Below are 25,186 nucleotides of genomic sequence, written 5' to 3' on the forward strand. Positions count from 1 at the left end.
TCACCACTACAATATCATTATTGGTAAATATTAGGTAAAATACAAAAGGATCCAGGGACCTGGATCTTCCAGGAGTGGGTTTTGGTTTATGTTTGAGAAAGACTTAAGTTATAATGTCTAAAGTACAGAAAAGATGAATACAGTAGCATGATCATCTTTACTCTGGTCTTGTGTGATCTGGGAGTAAAATTTTAAATTTTTACTACCTAAGGTTTCACACTTCTCTGGTTAATACAAAAAAAATAGAACCTAAAGAAGGATATGGAGAAAACCTTCCAATCACATCTGCAGAAGGAGGATCTACTGCTTGCTTTGATCATTGGGGAAGAGGAGACAAGGAGGAATCACCTTTATTTGCAGCAGAGATTATTTAGGCAGGCACTAAAAAGCTTTCAGAATGTTAAAACTGGAACACCTACTGAAGGTTTGGATGTTCTTTGTCAGGAAAATCTCATACAAAAAGCTTTCACTAGTGGATGGTTTGGGTATGCTTGATCACACCTTTATGTGAGGACACAAACCAGCCCACTTGTGGTCTTTTCCAGGTCTCCTCTAGGATTCTAGAGACAGTTAAAGCTGCAGAAGGCTTTTCTTATTTTTTGAACAGCTGTGTTTGAATTCTTGCTTATACAAAGACTTGATAATATCTGTGAGAATCATGTGCTGCATCCACCCTCTGTCTCCTGGGACATGAGTCACTCGTGAAGTGCATTTCATCAAAACTATTTCACCTTCTGCCCTGTGAAGTCATTGATGGCACAAAAAGATTCTATTCCCTTGTGACCAGTGGGAAAAATATCCAGTCATAGTTTACAGTGGTTATGCCAGTAACCCACACAATATTGTGTTTTCCTTTTCTGATGGGCAGAATGTTTCTTTTTCTACCAGCTGCATTCATTTAGTCTGTTATTCATCTATTTTATTTCACTATGTGTCTATTTAACAGTTTGCAGTAAGGATGAGCCACTCTCTAAACAGCTTTTCTCCACACAGTTATGATTTAAGTGGGTCTATATTATTTGAATCTGATAGTATCATATAGTGTAGCTGAATCTTGGATTTATACCACAGATGGAACAGATTCAGAAATTATTTGAAAGTCATACAGTCCTAATTATCTTACAACATCTACCTCTGAACCTAGGAAAGTTGAAAGGACAGCAATGAATACACATTCCAAAATAGCATAAACCAAAATGTCAAGTCTACCATTTATCTAAAGGGACAGAAATTAGCTTAGGATGTTTTTTCTTGAGTCTTTTATGTCAGAGTGCACTGGGCTAGAATTTTAAGGGTTATTTGGGTTTTCAGAACCCAATACAGAGACAGAGGCTTCTGGATCCAGGGGAGATATTAACTAGTTTAAAGTGGCTTGAATTCCATCTCTGATTTATGTGTCTAGATGTACCTGAATGTTTGATTAGATTAAATCTCCCCATGATTGTTATTACAGTTCTCTACATAATGCTTGCAGCTAAATCAAAAAGGTGTCCTCAGTCTTTCCTCTGAATTTCAATATCTGAGTGTGCATTCAAACACAACTCCTCTTGGGCACATCTAGAGCCAAATGCAGATAAAAGATTGAACAGGGAAGGGACACTCCAAGTGCTACAGAATAATTTTACTACAAGGTTTGGATTTAAAAAAAAAAAAAATTAACTTATTTTAAAATGCATGGATAAAAGAGTGGGAGAGCAGAAGTTATTTTCACATCCTGAACATTGCTGTCTATGTTGTGAAAGTAACAAGAACACAGAAGGTTGAAAGCCCAAAAGTGACGGCTGAAACCCTAAGTAAGACAGAACTGCTCATGTCACACAGACTCAGAAAATCTGAGATCTGGTGCTGAATTTCTTAGGGCAGACAAATATATTTGTTCAGTTCTGTGCAGGCATATAAGTAGGAGATTTCACTCACCATATTTGGGGTTGGATCTCTGTTCCAATTACAAAGACCCCTTTCAATTCATAGGTATTTTGAGGTTTTAGTAATTTATTTGAGTTTAAGAATTCCAGAGTTTTTAGCAGTTGTTATACCTGAAGCTGTAGAAAGAAGTATAGGAAATAGGAGTATAGTATATTTTCCCAGAGTGGTGTAGGTTTCACTAATGTGGATTGACTGTGCTGCCCTTTTTTTGGATAGGTTTGGGGAGGCTGGGACAGGATCACCCTTAAAATATACATTTAGGCTGAGGCAGCAGAAGCAAGTAGCAAGTCTAGTAAGCTGATAAATGTCAGAAACTCACCATGTTCTCCACCACTGCCGTCCTGTTGGCAAGCTCACATTCCTCTGCATGCCCATTGCAAAAGCAGCTTCCCCGGATGATCAGGTCATAAATAGCATAGTGGGCAAATCTTTGGGGTTTCTCTACCAATCCTGAGCCATGGCATGGACATTCCTGTCTTTTTAACAAAAGCAGGCGGAGGTTGGTGAGCTTCAGGAGATCCTGAGCCTCAGGGCTGTAAGGGTCTTCGATCTTGTTAGCTGGACTTAAGGCACGATAAATCACCTGCAAGAGAAAGAGTTCACATCCCAGAGCAGGTAAAAGTGCTCTGCATACACAGCAAATATCCCAAGATGATTTTTAGGAAAAAGCAGTAAGCTCTCACTTCTTGCAGTCAGGCAATATGTCAAGGGAGAAGGTAAGTCTACTTCCTTGTGTTTCTGAACCCAGTGACAATAGTGTCACTCAGAGAAAACCAAGGTTTATTGGCATAAATGCAGTGTTAATGGCATCCCAATTTCTGGAAACATTTTAGGAGTGTGACTTTAGCATGAGTTCTAGAGTTAGGTCAACAAAGGCACTAAGGTCATCTGTGGAAGAAGTGGGAAGTGTGATCAGAACTTTTTCCTTGGTCATTTGAAGTATGTTTGAACACAGCTTAGCTTAGGGCAAGTGGGTGCTGAGGGAGTCCTTTCTGCACACAAAGCCAGGTGTTTATTACTTAGAAGCAGCTACAGAGCAGTGAACACACAGGACCTGAGGTGCTTGGTGCCTGCTGGCTATCTGCAGGTTGTTACTCTTGCATCACAGCATTTTTGCTGCTTGGTAGTTCTCCAGAGCAACAAGAGTTGGGCTTTGAGCATCACAGTTCTAACTTGGTGTTTAACAGTGACTGTTGTATTTTGGCTCAGCACTCTACCCTTCTCTATGTCTCGGGGTGTGCTTGTTTCTGTTGCTTTTGGGAGAGGTCGATAATGGAGGGCTGCACCACAGTCCTTGCCAGTGAAAGAGAACTGTTAGCACTATTTCCAGGCTTAGATGTGCCAACTCCAGTTTGACAGTAGTTTTCTCTTCTGCTCAAGTTTTTCCATCATGGCAGAGGTACTTGCCCTTGGGATTCTTTGGCCCTGCTTTTTAAATGGTCACAGTCTCTGTCTGACTCACTCTGTTACTGTTAGCAGAGTGAAATCTTTGTTTCCATAAGGATTCCCTTTTTCTCTCTCTGTTTTTCTTTCTTCCTAGTGAACCGATCAGTTTAAATGTTTGTAGCATGTAAAATATTTTTTCTCCTTTTTGCTTGCAGAAGCCACAAAAGAGCTTGTGGTACATGCCTAGGAGATAGCTCAGTTGCATGTTGACAGCACATAGGGACACAAATACCCTTCATTAACAGAATCAGCTGCCAGGCTTTGCACAGAACCCAGCAAAGGCACTGGTACCTCTCCCACCTGTCCAGAGTGTTTTCTATTTGGTTAACTCCCTTCTTTTTTGTCTTTTTAATTCTCTTCTCTTATACTGTCAGCTGTTTACAAAGCTGCACACAGCCTTGCTTGGTGAGATCAGAGATGCCCATAGCTCCTTGTTTGATCGAGCTGTGGGCAGATTGCCCAGGCTGTGCAATGCAGGTGCCCGCATTCCCCTGACCAATGAAGCCATGACAAAATAGCCCAAGCATTTCCACCCCTATGTCTGCATTCCCCTGGTCAATGGAACCATGAGCAAATGGCTCATTCTGTTTTGTCCAGGTGCCCAGCATTCCCCTTACTGGTGGATTCACAGGACAAAGACCAAATCTGCCTATCTGTCCAGTTCTCCTAATCCAGGATGATGTGATCTTTTGGTGGAAACCATTATATGAACCCTCTCTCTTTCCCAGTCCCCTGTGGACCACACAGGGGTGGAGTGGCTTCTCAGAGTCCTGAGCACCTGGTTGTGTACAGACACACATCTCCTTCCCCTGTGGTCAGCTAAACTAAGACCAAGGCAGGGAACTAGATGGAATAATTCTGAAGAACCTGCTGAGCTCAGAGATGTCAAAGAAGGTTAAAAGTCCCTGTGAAGCTGTTTAAATTGGTATAAAGCAGAGGAATCGAGGGTAAAGCAGTCTATTTAGTCACTGGCTTTTATAAACTCACACTTTTTTAAGTGTCCTCACACTTAGCATTCTTGTGCATGGTTTCCCTAATATATATGCATAGTTAAAATGGTATCTCCTTTCAGGTGGACCTCCAGAGGATACCCACCAGATAAGCGGCTTGAGAACACAAATGCGAGAGGTACTTCATAAAATAGACATATGAAAGGCAATTGATAAAGCATTGGTTTCTGCAAGACCTGCTCTGCTCCTGCCAGTGACCTTCTTATACTGTTGCATATAGGTAAAGCCTTATAAAATTAGGGCTTTTTTACCCCTGTAAAATCATGTCTCAGGCCTCTACTTAGGCTAAGCAGAAGGGGACTGTGGGAGAGTGGCTCAGCTGGAGCAGGGGTAGAGAAGTGTGAGAGCCGTGAGAGCCACGCTGTGTGACTGCCACGTGTCTATTGAAGCAGTGTGACCCCTCTGTGCAGGGAATAACACACTTTGACTCTATGTAGCAGAAGGATGATTAATTGCTTTATTATACTATCTTATACTATATTATACTAGAATTATATCATACTAAAAAGATACTAAAGAAAAAGCTGTGACTGTCTCCAGACAGTCAAGACACAATTTTTGGCCAATCAATCCAAACAACCATCACTGGTGTCCCATTAACAAATCATCCTTTGGTAAGCAATCTCCATAACACATTCCACATGTGCCAAAAAACAGGAGCAGTGAATAGAGGTAGAATTGTTTTCTTCTTTCTCTGAGCTTTCTGACTGCGTCTCACAACTTCCCAGGAAAAGTCCTGGGAGAGAGAATCACGTTTCTGTTCAGAGAATGTGAATACCACAGCCTGTCCACATCGTCGTGCTTGGTTGGCTTGGGCTTGTTGTACCTTAAACCTGTATGAATTGATAACTGGCTAACTGCTTTAAAAGGCCTGGTTTTTGCAATAAAGCTACTCTCCTTTGCACTGCCTCGGGACTCTGTGTTGCTTTGCTTTGTACATGATACAAGGCTGGGTGAGATCTCATATCTGTGCCAGAAATCCCAGCTGTGAACAGCTATGGGACTACTCACAAGAGACAGAGAAAAGGGGTGAATGAGGTGAAGAAAAAGAGTTTTTACTGGGTTTGTCTGAAAAAAAATTGGCAGATAATGGCCAAAATGTTTCTTTTTTCTCTCTGGCACTATACATCTTGATTGCAATAGTCTTGCACTGTACTGTGGTGAGTGTGAAGAAAATCCTCTGCACTACTAGAAACCTATTTTGTACATGGTATGACAAGTTTAAACAGATGGATTCATATTTTGGGGTCTCCAGTCAATTATCCATCCTCCTCATATCATAATTGACATTCTGAGAGCACTGAGGTCTCTAGGCGAAGAGCAGCTGTTGGGGGCTCTTCTCTCAGCAAAGGGCCACTTGCTTTCACCAAGCTGTTTTGTTTCTTGCTTCTTTGTTGACAGCTTAGAAAAAGGTTTGGTTTCCTGTGGCTTTATTGTTTTGCAAATATTTTCATTTCTGGCCTTGCCTCTGTTGAGAGGAGTTTCTTTGGCATTTTCCATATCCCATTAGAACACTGAACATCATTTGTGAGTAGAGACATTAATAGCTTGGAAGTCCCACAGGGATTGTGGCATCCTTTTAAGAAAAAACAGTATTCTATTCCAGCTGAGGTACAAGAGTTTGTTTGTATGATTAATTCATGACACATTTCTGTCTGGGATAAGCTCACTGGTGAGACTGGATTTGCTTGTCCTTATTTCTCCCAAGGCAAGTCTTGTTAAGTGTTAAAGATCTGATTTGGGTGACATAACACTGCTGAGGTCTTCTGGGAGCTGCTTAAATGTTCTTCTAGGATTCAACCTCCAGTAAGGAATTAACCATCCTTAGCTTTGTAAAAATCAAGGACATTTTGATCAGTAGATATATTGTGCCAATAGAAGTACGTTTAGGTGAGTGACATTTTGCGCTGAGGTAGCAGTTTTATTTCATAATTAAATCAGTTTAGCTTTTATTTCACATATGTATAAAACTAGAAAATGGCATTTCTCTTTCTTCTGGCTGTCTCATTCTCCTTGAAATATTGGTTGTTAAAATCCTTGGGTACAGGCAATTGTATAATGTAATCATCATCTCTTGCCTCACTTTTCATATTTGATTGAATGTTCTGTCTCACATGAAAGTGCCAGTTAGAAAGTGGTTCCTTACAATATAGATTGCTGTACTGTCAAGAAAAAAAGTTAGTACCCATAATTTCTCCTGATTAATCTACTATATGTATTGATTCAAATAATTCTAGATTGGGATACATTTTTTTTAAAGAACTGGTATCTCACCTTACATGCCAGGAATTATTTTTCCATAAATGCATAATTTAGCTAAAAAAAAAACCAAAAAAAAAAACAAAACAAAACAAAACAAAAAAAAAAAAAAAAAAAAAAAACAAAAAAAACCAAAACAACTCCCTAAACTTTTTTCTATCTCATGATTGCATGACTATGTTTTAAATGAATGTGTTTGGGTTTATAGTTCCCTAAGGAAAAATTGATCCTAAATTAAGAGACAGCTTGGTGGTGGCTATTTTTTGGGTTGGTAATTTTAAATGATTTAGAGAAGTATTTTATTTCTTTAAAAAAGGAAAATGTATTGCTTTGATAAAAATACAGAGTGAGGAATGAAACTATTTGGTCATAGCCCCAGCACAATTGCTCACTATAATGCTCAGCAAGTAACTGGGGCCTCATGCTGTTCTGGATTGATTTCAGTAGGAACTCAGTTTTATGTACTGTTTTCTTTCCATAAAAATGGGATATTGGTATTCAAGTACTTTGTGCAATGGGAGGAATATTAATAAACTTGTATCTTGAAAATTCCCTGAGAATTTCTGGAGATGGATATCAATACATGCAATTTTAATAATTACAGGCAAGGGATAAGAGTTTGGCCATCTCAACCATTGATGTATGAATGTGTTGAAGATTAGATTATAAATGGATCTAAGTATTAGTGAACTCCTAGAGTCATGAGCTGTAGGAGGAAACATTCTACCTTTTCAGTGTGTTATTTGTTCTTTTTATTTTAGTTCACAAGGTCCATAATTCTAAAGCCTATAAAGCAAATTCCTTCTATACAGATAGACATTTGAATTCTGACTTTTGCAGAAAGGCAGAGATATTATTATTTTTTCATTTCCCAGAGATGCTGTGTGAATTTTCAGTTTTCCATTACATTAATGTAAAAGATATTGAGAGGATATAATGAAAAAGTGTTTTCTTTTAATTAAAATGCAAGTTTTGAAAAGAGCTTCCCATGATTTTCACTGTAAAGCTATTTCTCGTCTAACGAAATCTCAATCTGGTAGCAAGATCTGTTATTTTTTTTGCTGAAGTGGACTGCTTTTAAATCTCCCAGTTGTTTCTCTAAACATCAGTGTGCAGCTGTCATAAAAGTAGCACAAGCACAGCTGCAAAAGAAAATCTGATGGTGATTGAGTCTGCTTAGGGTCACCCTAGAAATTTTACCATTGAGCTGGGTGGAAGCTGAAGGTGTGCAGCACCTCTGTGATTTAACCCTTGGTGGAAATCCATCCTAGGTCATGAGTTTCTCTTACAATCAGGAGCTGGCACTGGAGCTGAATGCTGAGTAGGATGTTCATGCTTATCTGCATATCTGCTATTGAGTGCATATTTGTCATTCTCTTTCTCAAAAGTCAGTCAGCTGCGCCTCAGAAAGGTGGTCCCTGTCCTCTCCTGACCTTCCTCAGAGCAAGGAAGTCTGGAAAATGCTGTAAGTGTGCAAAGCTAAAAGGCAGCCACTGTTAGGTGACTGGTTTTGCTGTATACAAGTTGGCTCTGCCTCACATTGTTTTATCAACAATCAAGAGATCATCTTCATTTAGGAGACAGTGCCTCAGATTTTTGATTTCTTGCCATAGGTTTTGCTTCTCCATTCCTGATGCATATAATTCTGTTTTCTTAACCTGATCTTCCAGCCAGCATTAGTCAGAAGAGATGTGGACACAACAAAGGTTCCCCCTTGCAAACTCATAGCCTAAGGTCAAGGAATATCAATCATAAATGGAGGGCAGTGCCAATGCATGGCCTCATATAAAAGAAGATCCTTATGCAGAGCAAGAATTTGATATTACAAATCATCCTTAAGCTATGTTCATCATGGTGCACACACTCAGGTTAATGAGGTGAGAAATGTCTGTGTGCTTATATTGGGTCCATCAGAAGGAAGCTGCAATGAAAACTCTCATCACTCCTAAATCCTCTTCATTAAGTGATTTTCATGTGAGTTGATTTTGTTCTTAAAGCAACACTAAACAATTGTCTCAGAATTATTCCTATGCAGTGATATAGAGCCTCTGTTTTATTTGATGGACTTCTAGCTTGTGATACAGTAGTCTTTTTTCTGATTTACTGTTTGGAGCACAGAGACAATCTAACTCTTCTCCCAGCCATTGGAAGGTCTATTCTGACAAATCATGAAATGGTGTTTTTTAGTTAAGATTTGTTGCTTTTCTGTCCTTCCAGAGAACAAAGCTTAGAAACCAGTATGGAATATGGTATCTTGTTAAAGAAATAATTGTGCTTTTGATTTTTAAAATTTCTTTGATCTGGGTAAACTCAGCTACCACTGAGACAGTGGCATCCTAAATTTATTCTGTATTCTCCAAATCAGAAAGGATTGATGTGCCTTCAGTTTGTATTTGCTTTGAGGCTACTCCAATAATCCAGCTGGTGTGGCATTTTAATATTAATATTTAGGCTAGCTGCTAATATGATTATGGCATAATTGAAGTCAGGCAAATCTAAGAGCCATGAAGACTTTTTCTGTTCCTCAAACAAAATGTATTTTGTAGGTTCAGGTTATTTGCAGATGTACATCTTTCTTGTACAGAAAGGCAAGGGTTGTAGGGAGAAGCAGTACCCTCTATGAGATAGGTAATGTAGTTGGAACACAAAATCTAGATTATTTGACAGAAAACTCTTAAGTTTTCAGTCTGTATACAGGGAAAAGGCAAAACTCCTTCTTTCTATGTAGCAGCACCTTGTGAGAACATTTCCATGCTCCCACAAAATGCAGTGTCCTTTTTCATTTCACTGACTGCTGGATTGTCATGGAAAGTTAAAACAACCCATCACCATCAGTGTCAACCCATGTTAACCAAGCTGTGCTCTCATGGGAGAGCATCCATTTCTTGTAAGTGGAGCCATTTATATCTCTAGGTCTTGGCTGAAATCTTACACATGAACAGACTTAGCTAAATGTATAATCTCACCATGACAGTGAGGTGTGGACAACTGTAGACCAAATATTCAAGTATTCTTTTGCCTGAAGTTTGAAAATTGTAACAATAAATTACTAAGTTTTGAAGTATTTTAGGCAACAAATTTTTTTCACACTTGAAACCTGGATTAAAAAAAAAAAGCAGCGGCTGCAACTCCACTAAGGTTTTATAAAAAAGGGTGAGGAAAAAAAAAGTTTATAACTGCTGTCTTGTATGTTCAGAAAATGTAGAAGCAATGCTAAAAAAAAAAAACCCTACTGCATCCTTCTGATTTATAATGTTCCAAATGTTTCTGAAATGGTTCATTACAAACCAGGTCAGAGTAGGACACTTGGTGCCCTCCTCAAGTTCACTTGCCAGGGATGGGATTGCTGGGCTAGTCTCAGTCAGTTCAAATTCCCTTCAGAGACAAATCCTTGAGCCCCTTAATTCTTCCTCCAGGGAAGCAGGGCCTGGCAGTGCTATCAGCTTATTTACACTGCTGCTGTTCACTGCTTCCTCTCAACTTGCCTCTGCATTCTGTCTGCTCTGCAGCTCAAGTTAAACAAAATGCTGAACAGACAGCCCTAGTCATACCAATCAGGCACTTACCTACACTAGTGACTAATCCCTCCTGGAATCCTTTCCAGCTGGAAGTTGGAATAACCCAGCTGGAATTTGCAATAACCTGGGCATCATGCAACTTCCAGAGGCCAGTCCTGATGACTGTTGGATAATTCACTGAAGTGCACGACTTTGAATCAACTCAAACACTAGTTTTTGAATCTTAGCTATTGGGAATTCAACCTTGTGATGTGCTGAGCAGGTTTCTTTCCAGTGACCCGACTGCCATATGAGCTCAGAACTCTAAAAAGCCACCGAAGCCTCAGTGGTGACCTCTTGAATTATTGATGTTGCCATTTAATGAGGGGTATGTGGGTGTGTGTGTGTGTGTGCACAGGGAATACTTCTTTGTTTTTCAAAAGGTTTGGTATGAATAGAGTAAATGAGAGGCTCGAGAAAAGACAGTGGAAAATGTAGGTCCTTGGCACAGGATCCATACATCCCACACAGAGCCTTGTCCCTGGCCTGGTTTGGTGCTTGGGTGCTGCCACAACTATTGCTCAGGAGGTCCCCGTGGATGGAGAAAGGCAGCAGAGGCTTCAGTGTCAGTGCAGAAGAAAAGACCTTCCACAGGGTTGACTGTGGCTTCTCTCTGAACATCCTGGTGGCTTTTGAAGCAGACAGAACTGCACCCATCACAGCCTGTCCTGGTCTGGCATTCACCGAGTGGAGAGTGTTCAGAAGAGTGATTAAATTTCTTTTAGCTACGAAGAGGGTCCACTCATCTTTGACAAAAGGCACTGCTGGGGACTTCTGTCCCTAAAGAGGTCACCACAGGATACAAAACGGAGAATGAGCAGGTCTTCTGTGCAAGGCACACTTAACATGTTGCCATAGAAACCAGTTACTTAATTCAGGCATACACAATTCTTCCAGCCCCCAGTGAATTCCAGTAATGGGTTTATTATATCACACTTCATTGGTGTCATCTGTCACACAGACACTCACATAAATGAACCAGCCTTTGATTCAGAACTCCTTTCCACTAGCTAGACCCAGTAGGGGAAGGGTCTCCTTCTGGGCCTGGTGGTTATGAGCAGGTCAGCGTTCCAGCCCACTTTGCATTCTAATGTCTTCCTTTCATGCAAACATCACATTCAATGGAGGAGAACATTGTTTTCATTTCCTGATATTCCAGTTTATTAAAAACGTGCTCTTAATCTCTCAGATCCTCGAGTGCACGTGCTGCCAGGATGCAGGTTCAAACATTTCAGTCCCTTTTTCCCCCGACATGATGTTTGAACTGCAACTCACATTTGTGGCAGGCACATTCTTCTCTCTCTTAGGATTTTTTCATAGAGGAGCACAGAGTGAAGAAAGAGAAAACAATTTCTATCTCTGCTCATTGTTTTTCCCATGTGGAATGTGTTTGGAGAATTTTTTTACCTGGAGTGAGTGCTTGATTGATTTCTGGTGAGGATTGTTTAAGCCTGATGGCCAATCCAACCCACTGGTGTCTCTTGAGAGAGGACCATGAGTTGTGAATTAGTTAGATATGGTAGTTAGAAAAAGTAGATATGTAGTTTTAGTATCTCCATTAAATAGTATGTTAATATATTACAGCATAGTTATAATAAAGAAATCATTCAGCCTTCTGAACTGGAGTCAGACATCATCATTTCTTCCCACCATGTTCACCTGAATTTACAATACACATTGATGCCTGTTGCAATGCTGTGTTAATTTCTCCTTTTGTTTAGGCCAAAGTTTTGATTTATGTTAGCTGACCTGAAGGCTCATTTTAGACTCCATCACAAAATACAGTGTTTTTAAGTTAGAAGAAGAGATGGAGGGAAAGTGGGTAAAAGAGGTTTCAATTCATTAATAAGACTCCATGCCAGTACTCCCTGTAGATGGACTTAGAGATGATGAACAGACCTTAAAAATGTGGTGTTGGTTTTAGTTCATGAACTAATGATGAGGATCCTAGGATTTCAGATGGATTGATTCTATCTACTAAAGTACTCTGGATCTGAACAAGAGTAAGGGATTTAACAAATGCTTGAGTAAAAGAAAATGGAAAAGATGTATTAGTGAGTAATCTTCTTGCATTTCTATATGAGTTGTTCCCCAATGCCTTCTGTCTCAGATATATCTTATCTGAGATGGAATGGAGATATGTGCCCCTGTCAGAGGTGAAAAATAAGGGGCAATCTACCAGACAAGGGATATGCCTTATGTTCTGCCATGACATTGTCATGTCACTCATCCAAATGTCTTTTGCTCCATCCTAGTCTCCTAAAATTTTCTCTTCTGACAAATTTTTTACCTTGCTTTTAGGAAGAGACTCTTTCAGTGGTCTTGGTGGCCAGAATGTGCTGAATGAGCTGCATCTCAGTTTACAAATGTGTGTAAGTTACTGCAGCTCTAGCACCTTCTCCTTTCACGCCTACATTCTCAGTTCTGGAAGCCAGTTGACCTGAAATCTTGTTTCATTATATGTCCCAGCATGGGTTTAATTTTTTTTTTTATTCCTTTTGTGCTCTGTTAAAAAAGAAATTTGTGTCTGTTCTCAGAATGAATAGGACCCAAGAATAACCTGAGTCTCATGTGGTGAAAATGGCTTCAAACCCCTCAGTAAAGAAAACTGGCATTTATGTCAGAGCATTAATTAGCACTTGAGTTGGAACAGTTTTGATCATTTCAGACGTGCTGTCAGCTTGTGATGTGAGCCCCTCAGCAATCCAAGGCTTAGCCAGAATCTGTAACTGGGTAGGTCAGAGTGGAGGTGAAAAAGAAGCAGAGAACATGGAAGAAAATCCTGGTGGGGATTCAGTCAGCTGCCTTCAAAGTCACTTGAGTCAGTGCTTGAGGGAATGCCCTGGTGACATTAGTGACATCTTCAAAACAAGGTGTAAAATTGCAGTTCTGAGGTGTGTGGGCAAAGCTCCCCTGAGAGCTGCAGTAACAGTAGCAGTGTCACTCAGGCAAACCTGATCAGGTATCACTGTAAATAGCAACACTGCCTTCCTTTATTCCAGTTCACAAAAGAATCTGCTATGTCATACTGCTGACCTGAAAACTTGGTGCTTCTGCACCCTTTCCATGGGGACATTACTTGGATTGATTAAGAGATCTCTGTAAAGTCTGTCCAGAGCTTGACAACCCTTTTGGGTGAATGTGCTGTGAAACAGTATTTGTCTTGTCCTCTGCTAAGTTGCACACAGAATCCTGAGTGCTGTTTTAAAGCTTCAGCACTTCTCCCATGGAGGGAGTGACCTCTGCACCTATTCAATTCATGTTCATGAATGGATTTGGGATCTATAAGGGTAACCTGTAAATTTAGGACTATTCTTATTATTGCTATTGTTTTCTGACATCTCCTACCATGCCATAGATTGATTAAGCACACACATACTCATTTCAGTGTAGCTGCTGCCCAAATTGGCAGGATCACTTTGACACTTGTAATCACAAAGGTTTGTGTTGGGTGAATATTTTATTATTTGATTTTATGCCATCCACTTCTCAGATTTGTTGTAGCAGCAGCACATGGTCTTGATATTCCCTGAGGTTAAGTAAGCACAAAAGCCAACATAGTGTGGGGGATACTGTACTAGAGAGGGAAGGGTTATTTTGTATTTAAGGCCGAAGCATTTCCCTCAGACCCTGAATTCTGTCCCTCACTCAACCAGAATTGTCCTCTTTTACCACAAAACACTTCACCTTCTTGTGCTGCTCTTTTCTCATCTGTGAAATGGCAGCAGAAACCTTGTGTGTGTGCTGAAGATCATTAGCTGGGTTTTGCAAAGTACTTCCAGATTTTTGATTGGAAGGCACACAAGAATGGAAAAAAATATTACTTGCTGAGATTATTGACGTGGCAAGTTGTAACCTCCCTACAGAAGACATTTGGATGTATTTGAGTTGCATTTGACTTTGACATGAAATGAATCATGATAACTGACCAGGAGAATGACCACTCCAGAAATAAGGCAGTTCAGTAGTCAAGTGATCTATTCCAGATTTCTAATATGCAGAGAGGTTTCTTAGCCTGTTACGTGCAGTTGATTTCCATCTCTCCCTACTGCTGTGCCCTGCCTTGGGTATAGTACCTTAGTTTCTTCTCCTGTGCATTTTGAAGTTTCTGAAGCCTATCTGGACCATTCACCTCACACCTAAGTTTAATTTGCAGATAAGTGTTACTGCTGAATCTGCTGACCACTTCCAGACATTGAAACCAAAAGGATTGTGACTTCTCTGAGGAAGAGAGAAGAAAGTGAAAGGACATTAAAAGATTCAAGCCTTTGTTGTAATTATAGAAATATCTTATAATATTGCTTTGTGACTTTTTCTTCTCTGTAAAATGATACCAATGATATTTATGGTCTTTCCCATCTGAATAGTTTCAAGGTTGATGAAAAGAGTCTAATCAGTAGTTAATGTTCTTGTCAAAGGAACTTATCAGAACAATTGTACATTTATTTAGAAAACACTCTTTTGCATATGCTTAAAAACAAATAAGAATATTCATACCAAGGGAGGGCTTTTCCCACCATTGAAAAGTGAATTCTGGCTGCTAGCTCCCACCTCTGCTTCCAAGCAGTTTCATTTCTGAAACCTATGGCTTGATACAATCAGCCATAGTCAACATCAGCAAGAAAAGTGAAAGCAAGAAAACATTAAACTTGGAGGAATGATGTATTTAAAAGTCAGCCAATCATCTATGATGTTTTATATGGAGAAGAAAAAGAAGGATCATGCAGTTCATGCCATCCTAAAGTGAAAATGGTTTGGATAAATCAGATCTACAGGTCTGTGTTTCCCTACATGTACTTTGCTAGAATTCTAGTTCAGTTTTGGGCATCTGCAGTGTCAAATTAGGCAATGTTCATATTACCTATGAGCTCTCATAAAATAAATTTGTTAAAGAATTTCTATCATTGATGTACATATAATTTCTCCCTCTTCTTTATTTGCTTAACATAAAGCATTTAGGGATGGGATACCTTTCTTAATTTATATGCACAGTATCTCTTTGAGATATACTCTCTGGTTTCCTGGCAGTCTTGAGCTGTTTGTCATTAAACTTAGCCCAAACCTCAATTATTGCTTACCTCTCCTCTGGTGCAGGGCACTGCATCTGAATACCTGGAAGTGCACATGGAGCCTTCCTCAACGAGATCATCCTGGAGCCCAAAAGTAGCTGTACAGTTGACAGAGAAATATTTGTAGGGCCTCCAAGTCTGCCCATAATCCTGGGACCTTTCCAACACCATGGCAGCTGGGCGGGGTGACTTGAACACAGCAATGACGTGGGTCAGGTAGAATTCTGTTTCAAAGTCCAGTCGGATTTCTTCTCTGTGTACCCCTTGGGCAGACTGCCACCAGGAGATGGGGTTGGCAAAGAAATCATCTGTCATGTCAGCAGGGAGGTGGGAGTTATCGGGCTGGTTGGTGTTGCATTTGGCGCAGCGGGGCTGCCCGCAGCCAGGGGAGGTGTGGTGGAGGAGGTTCTGCTCCGGGTAGGAGCAGTAGAGCTCTGTGCTGTTCTGGCCACACGTGGTGGTGGTCACTGGTGTCCTTCCTGTGGCCAGGTTTCCCACGGGAGGGTTGCAGGCACGGCCGCTGCAGCGGAAGGCTCGTGGCCTCGTGGGATCTGGAGGAAAAAAACGCAAGGAGAATTTCTCAAGTAGTTCTCACAGTGTGACAACACAAATGTTTGGAGTCCTCATCTGGGGACTGACATTTAAGAGGACACCTTTGAAGGAGAGCTGCTTCATCTTTTGGCACAAAGTTTTGCAATAGTGTCTCAATAAATCTAGACCTTGTGTTTGGTGCCTAACTCAGAAACTGATTTTAGAAAAACTCATGCTTATGGTGCTTAACTTTGATTTCTCTTGAAAATGCAATTGTGCCAGTCTATTGAATTTTATAGTTAACCTGAGAAATCTAGTGGTTTTGACTTTCCCTCCAGGAAAACTCCACATTGAAGGAGTGAATCTATTCAATGCCTTTATTTTCATGGTAATCAGAGAGCAAAGTCAAACTGGACCAGACACTGTCGATACATAAAGAAGAGAGATGATTCCTGCCTAACAGGCTACAGACTCTAATTACACACATGAACACATAAAGAAAGCCTGTATTTCCATAGCTGAGTGTTGAGTTTCTACTGCTTCTAATAAGATCAGGTGGAGTTATGAATTTGTAGCAAATCTAAAAGTCAAGTGTCCCTTATCTTTAAATACCTTGATGTGGAAGTAGGTGATTACATTCTATTTGCCAAGTTTGCAAATACTGACAATTTTCTGGTATCGTCAATGTATATATTTACTTATTTCTAAATTAAGAAAAGGTAGGGATAACTACAAAGTCTTAATGTTGTTTGAAAATCAATAGTGTCTGGAATTAAAGGTCATTCCAAAACCTTATTACTGCACTGAAGAAAACTGCATTTCTAGTGACATATAATGTTCTCTTTGCAACTTAACACTCTAGAAGGACTTAAGGACTGACCTTGCAAGGTCATAAATCTAATCCAAGAGGTCACAAGTCAGATGATTGGATTTAGGTCCTGCAGGAAATGACCCTTCCAATGAAACGTAGGATAGCTGTAAACCCTGGGTAATCTAGGAGTAGTTCAAAGGTCAGCTATAAGTTCAACATTCTAGGTCAAATTGTAAAATCCTTACTCCATTTATATTCAGCTTTTCCCTAGGTAAAATTAGTTTAAATATCAAGTTAGGTCAAAGAAAGGGATCTCCAAGTCAGCCTTATGAAAGTACTCAGATGGTAAATGTTGTTGAGTGAGATGGACATTCCTCTTTCCAAAAGGAAAGTTTAAAGTGGAAAAAGGCATTCAGCTTGCACAGTTTTGCTTCTGAGTTGATTCTGTCCTTAGTTCCTCAGTGACATCTCTGCACAGGCCAGGAAAGAAAGGTCAGACATGAACACTGTTTTGGAAAACACCCCATGCATTTTGCATTCCATGGTTAGGATGCAAAATAGTTATTGCATGAGCACTGAATCCCTTTGACCAATGGTTTGTGCCATTTTAGCTTACATACAGTGTAAGGTAGTCTAAAACTTCAGATAGCAAGGAAGAAGATCATCCACAAATGCCCTTGTCTTCTCCTAGAAACAGGTGGAAGCAACCTTCAAGGTAATTTGAAGTGTGTTGGCTGTCAATGATTTTTTAGTGATGTCAGTCCCAGGAGCCTGGCAGAGCTCAGGGGGCAGCAGTGCCTGAATTACAAGAGCACCTGACAGTCCTCAGATCAAAGGAATGGAAGTGCCCCTCCCCAGCCCCACCACCACTCCCAGTGCCAGCACAGACATGAGGAGCTGCAGATCCATCTGGAGAAGAAGAAGATGGGGATTTTTGGCTCTGTTTGCTCTGTTTTGTGCTCCTCACCTCCACCTGAGCAGGAGATTCCCAGCACTACCAGAAGTAAGCAGAGATACAATGAGCTACGAGTGCACACCTCAAGAATGTCTTCGCAGGTGGCATTTAGGTTCCTGTCCAAACTGCTTGGCAAAAACTGCTGGAAATAAGGAAGGCAATTTCTGTGTTTAAAGTAGATTCAGTATTAACTGATTTTGCCCAGTGCTGCACAAAGTGTCATCTTTGCCTCCAGAGAATTATAATGGGACGGGTCTCACAGCTGAGCTTTGAACAAGCATTAGTTCTGACTAAGAGTCAGGTTACTTAGTTTTGATTATAAATTGATCCATGTTACAAATGTTATTGGATTATGGATGATTATGTATAAATATACCAGGTAATTAAAAGAAAGTCCATCTCTATTGATGGATTATGCTACTAAAGCTTCATAGAAGAAATGGGATGCTGGAGTTCTAAATTAAGGAAGTTGCATAAGGGAGACTTTGCAGACAAAAAATGTGAGAAAGCAGAAAAGGAAACATTTTCTGGAGGGAATGGCTGCTTTTTGTGTTTCCCATAAAGGGGCTATTAGCTTTGTATTGAATTTTTAGCTGTTTTTTTCTGAGCCTTGAAAAGAAAGGTGTATTTTCTCCTGAAAGCCGGTCACAAGAAGGTTTATCTGCTCTGCCTGCTAATGCAGCAACATCAATAAACAGTTCCTGTCTGAACTGCTGTGTCAGAAAATGGGAGAAGAACAAAGTGCAAATTAGCAGAAGGAGAGAGATTGGAAAACAAAATCTGCAGTCGATTAAAAGCTTTGTATTTAAAGAAATCAATTGGCAGAACATTGTTTGGCCACAAGGATAGTGGAGCCTGTCCATCGCTCACTGGTTCTGTGGAAACAACATGAAATGTTGAGTCTGGACAGCAAGGGGAGAGTGCTGCAGGAGAGAAACAGCAGCCAGGCAAACACTCAACTTACCCCAACTGCCAGGAGGACTCACTGAATAATTCATAGAGAATTAAACAGTTTGATTATGCATGGGCACTGCATGTTATTTTAAGGCTGATTAGCTTTTACTCCGTGGACGGTGGCTTGGCTCCATAAATGGTATGATTAATTTATTTGTTTGTTTTCTGGTCCCTCAGAGCTGTGCCACAAAGTGGCAGGTCAATGGCACATGCCCAGCACGTGTTATAACAATGGTGTTATCTGGTGATTAGAGAATCATACAGTTCAGGAGAGGTCATACTATTGATATTCCTGGGACACCATTTCAAATAGAGACCTCTTCACAACCTTGTCATGCACTAAAACATTGTATTCATTAACTAAAAACATGTTCAATTTTTTTTTTCTTCTTTTTTTTTTTCACCGTCTATTGGATACTCAACAGAAGAAAGGTCATATGGCAACTCATCCAAAGCCTGCTGATATGACTGGAAAGATGCTTAATATTTTCTGAGTGATTTGAATAGGAATTTTTATTTCTTTTTCATATGCAGATTTATGATTTTGTGTGTTCAAATCTCCTGCAGTGAGTCAGAACAGTAAATTTTACATATCTCAGAAAGGGCAAAACTTTTGTGCATCTTCTGCTGTGTGTTTAATGGAGCAATTTCAGCATGTATGTCCAACCTAGATTTCACTTGTTATATATCTGTTCAACTTCTTTCTTCATAACCAAGCCCTTATAAATGTTATTATAAATCTAACCACCCTAGGGACTTAAGTTGCTCAAGTTTTTCTTAGTCAGACCTAGAATTTTGCCCTTTAACACTGGTTTCAACAGCTGTACAGCTCAGGTTTGTCTGGGGCCAACATGCAGGAAGGTTTGGCAGGTCTTTATCCCCTTATGAGAAGCCTGGTGTGTTTCTGCACTAAAATAGTTCTGATAACTGGAGCTAATGAGCCTGCTGTCCAAATACCTCAGAGGTGAAGTTCTGAATGTGCTGTGAAACCAAGCTACCTCCATGACTTGAGGCATGGGGAGAAGAAGAAGATCCCAGGCTGGGATCTCTTCCATGGTGTCCAGTTGCAGTCTGCCTGTTCCCATCCTTCCTGGAGCAGCAGTGGGCTCCAGCACCTGCACCTTCACTGGCAGATGAAGCCAAGCCCTACTAATAACCAGGTCCTGCAGCTGATTTTAAGCTTGATGGCAGAAATGGCCATTTTTGGCCACATCACACCTTCTTTTCCAGGGTTCCCACTGGGATGAGACCTGACCCAGGTCTGCTCCCCAGGGCACTGCTCACATGGGGAGGTCTGAGGCTGAAGCAGGAGCCCAAACTATTGTCAGCTCCACTAAGTGTCCCTTATGCAGGAGTTTCAGATCACTACAGAGCTGATTTGAGGGGAATAATGCCCTCCACCTACATCAGACAAGGGGAAGGATTGTTGAAGTGTCACATTTTATGGTATAAATCCAAACTGACTGCTCCAGCCTAATAAGTAAGGTGTTTGTTTTTTTTGTTTGGTCACTCTTTTCCCCATTATGTTTAAAGGTCTAAGGAGTCAATCTTGACACCCCAGACTGTCGTCTCTGCACAGAGGTGGCAGAGGGCAAATATTGGACTTCCCACAAATATTACGTGCCTTGTACTCCCCATAGGCTAATGAAGTATGCCAAAACCATACTTCTCTGTACATGTCTCAGCTCTAAATAAATAATAAAAAATTAACAGGCAAACCTTGTGCTTTCACAGGCTCATAGTTTGTACAACCTTTTATTCAAACACCAAATATTTATTTAAAGGGATATTGAATCCTTAACAGGATCACCTTCAATATACAATTAGTTTGCTGCTATTCACTATGTCCTACACTCTTATTTTGAGTGAGTTTATCTCCAAACAGAACACACTCCCTTCCTGCAAATTCACTTTCTAAGGAGCCAGCTGGAATCTGTATTTCCTTGAAGATTAATTTTCTCTTAGTGAATTGGATTCAGAGCAGATTTAGGACAGTTTGTAACAGGCTGCCTTCTGCAATAGTGTCAGCAACTTCACAAGAGATCTCTGCAGCCTTTCTGTGCTGCATGTTGCAATATATATCCTGCAGGGAGCCTACATCCGAGCCTGGGGAGCCAGGGAATGCCCAGAATAAGGCACTAAGAAAATTAGGGCACATGTACTCCCCTCATCCCCTGTCACTCTGTGACAGACAGCCTCTTCCCCAAATGACTTACTGGGTAATAGGACAGGATGGTAAATTTATGAGCTGATCAGTTTTTAAGAAAATAACTCTCTCTGTTATGGAAATCTGCTGTCTGTTGTCAGAGGGGTTCTGGCTATGGAATCATCTGAGGTGGAACTTGCAGGATAGCTGAGCCCCTCAGTTGCTTTCAACTCACTGCATGAAGAATGTTGTTCCTGCCCTAACACTCTGAGCACACAGGTGAAATTTAAACCATTGAAATGTTTTCCTGTGCATTGAGATTCCAAGACAGTATCTCAATGGAAAAGTCATTAAGGATGAACTGTTTTTTAATCAATGTTTTGGTTTTTTTTCTGACCTGAGTCTGACAATTAATCCTTTTTGGACTTAAAGATGCATCGAATCATAACATAAAGGACAAAAATCCAATGCTTTGCTTCCTTTCCTTTAAGGAGTGTGTCTTCATCATAATCCAGGTATTTTTAGAACCCCATGTAAATACCATTACAGCTGTATCATTCCTATATTGGTTTATTTGTACACCCACAGGTATACACACAACTAATCAGCTTCTCTTTCCGTTTTAATCCATTTTTCTCTAATGATAATTTAATCCTGTCCTCTGTATGTTAACTGTTCAGTTAAGATTTCCTAAACAGTGTCTCTGATTTTTAATTATGCAATATTAAGTTAACAGAGAATAATTCAAATTCCTACACTGATGCTTTCCAAGGATGTTGTCATTTCACTCTTGTCCTGCCTAGGAAGGCAGTGTTTAATCTCAAAACAAACATCCAGCATATCTCACTCCATCTATCCCTTTCTTTCTCTCTTACTTTCCTTTTGTTTTCAAAAATGAAACACTCCTTTCTTTTAAGGGTGTATGAACCTGTACATCCTATGATAAGTCTTTGGAAGGACACTGAACTATAAAGCTGGGTATTGCAGGGAATAAGAGGCATTTGTATATATTGACTAGCACAGATTCCTTGTAAAAATCAATCTAAAAAGAAGATGTTGACATAATTTATTTTTCACAAACAGACCTGATTTCTATCCCCTTTCCCCTTGCTAAATTTAGGAATAAATTGTTTCAGAATGGCAATATTGATTTATTTTGCTTACCTGCTTCCCCATGTCCAGAAATAAAATATTCCAAGAACACAATCAGCATGATGCCTTTATGCTGCATGGCTGTCAGTAAAATATTTGTCCTCAGTGAAGCAAAAAAGACCTGCAGTAATCTACAGGTTTGATGCTTGCATGGCTTTTCTGTATTTTCTTTCTTTCTGCTCACCTTCCTCTCAGTGTAAGGGGTCAAGGCTGCTGTCTCATTCTTCTTGTTCTCGTTTGGGTCCAGAGGTGGTTTGGTTTTTTTTTCAGGGCTCGGATGCCTTCTGGGTGTCACCCATACATTGCTTCCAATAAATAAATAAATAAATAGCGAGGGGTTTCTGTGCCTTTACCCCTCTCCATGCAGCGGGCAGGGCACGCTCACATCTCTGACGCAGCCCCGCGGATGCACCATCGGGGGCTGATGCGAGGCGGTGGAGCCCTGCTCGCTCCGGTCCTTGGCGCTCCTTTGGATGCTATTTCGAAACTTTCATTTCTGCTCCTCGCTTTTGGTGGAGCTCCGGCTCGGCTGTGCCCGGGTTGGCCCCGGCAGCCCTCCCCAGCCCGTCGCACCTCCGGCAGGCTGCTGCTCCCCGGGAAGAGGGGGTGCGGGCAGCCTGAGCCCCGCTTTGTTTGTACCTTCTCTGCCTCTGCTCCCTGCAGCCTGGGGTCATAAGAAGAAGAGCTGGCTTTGCTCCCTGAGAGATGATGAGAAGCAAGTGCTTTCTTGGCTCTCCTCTCTTTTTATTTTGGTTTGTTTTATTTTATTTTATTTCCCTCCTCCCTCCGCTGTCACGGAAGCCGCTTCTCCCCCACCTCCAAGGGATTTGCTTCACACAGCGAGCGCCAGGGGAGTGGAAAACAAACGCAGCGCCAGCTCTGCGGGGCCGTGCCCGGCAATCCCCGCTCGGCGCTGCCGGAGCGGCCCCGGCAGGGCTGCGCTGCCGGGACGGAGGAGCGGAGCCCAGCGTCACAGCACAGCGCCCAAAGGGAGCGGGGAATCCGTCCTCCCTCCTGCCACAGCAGGGCTCGGGGCGGGGGGTCCTGCCCTTCCGAGGGCGGGTTAGTTATCTGCAACTTCGGTCTCCGCTCCCCTCAACCTCTGGCTAGCGCATCTCTCCGTCCTAACCGGGCACTTCTGCTCAGTTCTCCCCCTCTCTGCTCGCGTCTAGCTGCAAAGGGGATTATTAGAACATGTGATCTTTTTCCTGGGCTTTATATGTGTTTTGTTGTTTTTTTTTTTTTATTGCCTTTACTTAATTTTTTTAAGGTCAGTCCCGCACCTCCTCTCGGCTGGGCTGCTCCTGGCGGGGCTCAGCCGCGGGCGATGTTTCGCCGCCGCATGCCCTGGCCCCGCAGCCGGGCCGGCTGTGCGTGTTTGGCCGTGCGTGTCCGTCCGTCTGTCCCTGCAGCACCCTCTGCCCGCCCGGCCGGCGCACGGCGCTGCCCGGCACCGCGGGGCCCCGGCGGCTGCCCGGGCCGGCCGGCCGCGCTGGCAGGATCCCCGAACCCGGTCCGTGCCTGGCACCAACCCAGGGACACGGGGACACTCCAGTGTGTAGCAATCAGGGGGTGAAAGTGTGTGAGCTCCCCACATTTTCGTTCTCTCCTTCTTCAGGTTTCTCACCATGAACTTCAGTTGATGTAATGAGAGAAGCGGGACTGATGGGAGTGCAAGTGTTATTCTTGTGCCCTTGTGTGTGCAGGATCAGACCTTAAAGGGATTTGAAGAATGTAGGTCGAACAAAGAAGAATAAGGAAAGATTTATATCCCTTTGGGGTGGGAATGTTTATGTAAGTCAGAGTTATCTGGCTAGATTTTGGGGTAGAATTTTCTGAGTTTACCCTTCCTTTTTAATGTTTTTAATGTTTTTAATATGAAAACTCAGTAGAAAACCTTAAAATATAGAGGCTTTTCTGTCTCCTTTTTGTCTTTGCCTTTTGTTTGAAAGCAGCTAAAATACTGTATAATTACAAAACAAAATTCTCCTGCTCTAAATGGCATTATCCTTCAGAGGGTCAGTCTGCTGTGTGCTTAGCTCCCCTGGGATGCTCTGAGTTCTTTCAACTTGAGCATCTTCACTGGGAGCTGGGGATGTGCAGGATGTCCTAGAGCTAAAGGGGTTCTGACATTAATGAGAGGCTGTCATTTAATAATTGTTCTTTGTTGTCACTCCTTGTTGATTGCTGCCTTTGTGAGGAAATGCTGTATATTTTCATTTGCAGGTTTTAGGCTCATTTCTAACTGAAATGCTTTGCCCAGTTAATTTCACCAGGCTTAAAATGTGGCACTTGTAGTTCAATGGATGTAATAAAGATATGTAATAAAGATCAAGAAGCTTCTGTATATTTCAACAACAAGCCAGAATGGAGAGCAAAGTCCACGTTGCACTGTTAAGTAGAAAATCAAAGTTAAGTACATTCATTTACCTGTGATGCCTGGATGGCAGTACAAGGCTTTCTAGTTGTTGTTGACTGTAGGGTATAAAAGTGACACATAAAGGACTGAAAGCCTTCATTATTCCTCCCAATTATTGCCCGTCTTGAGAAAGCCACTTCCAGTGCTAATGAGTACATTTCCAGTACAATGCTATGAAAATCCATTAATGCCTGTGAGCTGCGAGTAGTAACACCTAAGGGGGAAATTTTGCTGTTTTGATGACCACTGCTGATGTCTAGAAGATGAATTGGTGAGATCTCAGGAACTGCCCATACCAAGGGGTGTCAAACAGAGAATACCCATCTTAACTGAACAGTGTGTATGAACAGTGATGTGAATAATCCTTAACTTTCATTAGTTCCTAAACTATAGTAACATAAATGTACAATTCATGATGTCTCAGTCAATATTCCTTCTGCAGACCACCACTCTCACGTGAACATTGGGGAGATCAGTTTATTTGGAATGTGACTGAATTTTCTCTGGTGGCTTAGCACGGCACCAGTTGACAAAGCACCCAGAGAATAATCAAACTGTGAATCATTCATTTTGGGGGAGGAGGGAAGAGCCAATGGCATGGCACAGAGTGGGGAGGTGTGTCACTGTACCAGCTGTCCTCTCTGCTTCACAGCCCTGGTTGCAAAAGCCAGAGGACAGTCTGTCCTCCTGGAGACCCCCCTGCAGTGGTGGCACATTTGAATCGTGCAGCATCTTGCTTTCCTGCACCCTTTCTTGTACCTCCCTTTCCTCACACCTCTCCAGTTTGCCTTGCCTTTCCTCCTCCTATTTCCTCAGCAGCTATGACCAGCCTGAAGGAAATCTGTCGTGGCCTTCCTCTAAACCCTCTGCCTGAAAACAAAGGTCGGAGAAAAGGAATACCCCATGCACCCGTGAGAACACCCAATCTCACTGCTCAGGAGAAAAAGGTAA

General features: G+C 41.5%; 2 protein-coding genes across 3 annotated transcripts in view; one reads left to right on the forward strand and one right to left on the reverse strand.

Annotated features, from left to right (window-relative positions):
- Nucleotides 1–22,806, reverse strand: part of LOC110470690 (netrin-4) — a 46,409-nt gene extending 23,603 nt beyond the window's left edge. The window contains exons 1-3 of the mRNA XM_021530547.4: nucleotides 21,829–22,806; nucleotides 15,277–15,818; nucleotides 2,246–2,509 (exon numbers count right to left, since the gene is read on the reverse strand). Of these exons, the coding sequence (XP_021386222.1) occupies nucleotides 2,246–2,509; nucleotides 15,277–15,818; nucleotides 21,829–21,895 (873 nt within the window). The 5' untranslated portion in view covers nucleotides 21,896–22,806. The remainder of the gene's footprint in view (nucleotides 1–2,245; nucleotides 2,510–15,276; nucleotides 15,819–21,828) is intronic.
- Nucleotides 22,807–23,290: 484 nt separating this feature from the next.
- Nucleotides 23,291–25,186, forward strand: part of UROC1 (urocanate hydratase 1) — a 39,000-nt gene continuing 37,104 nt past the window's right edge. The window contains exon 1 of one of the 2 annotated variants that reach the window (XR_002465557.3): nucleotides 23,291–25,182. Coding sequence is in view for 1 of the 2 variants with exons in the window: in XM_021531705.4 (XP_021387380.3) it covers nucleotides 25,057–25,182 (126 nt within the window). In the remaining variant the exon portion in view is untranslated. The remainder of the gene's footprint in view (nucleotides 25,183–25,186) is intronic. The other variant, XM_021531705.4, reaches the window with a different exon arrangement.

This window comes from Lonchura striata, chromosome 12, assembly GCF_050655825.1.
Source record: "Lonchura striata isolate lonStrDom1 chromosome 12, ASM5065582v1, whole genome shotgun sequence".
Taxonomy (NCBI): Eukaryota; Metazoa; Chordata; class Aves; order Passeriformes; family Estrildidae; genus Lonchura; species Lonchura striata.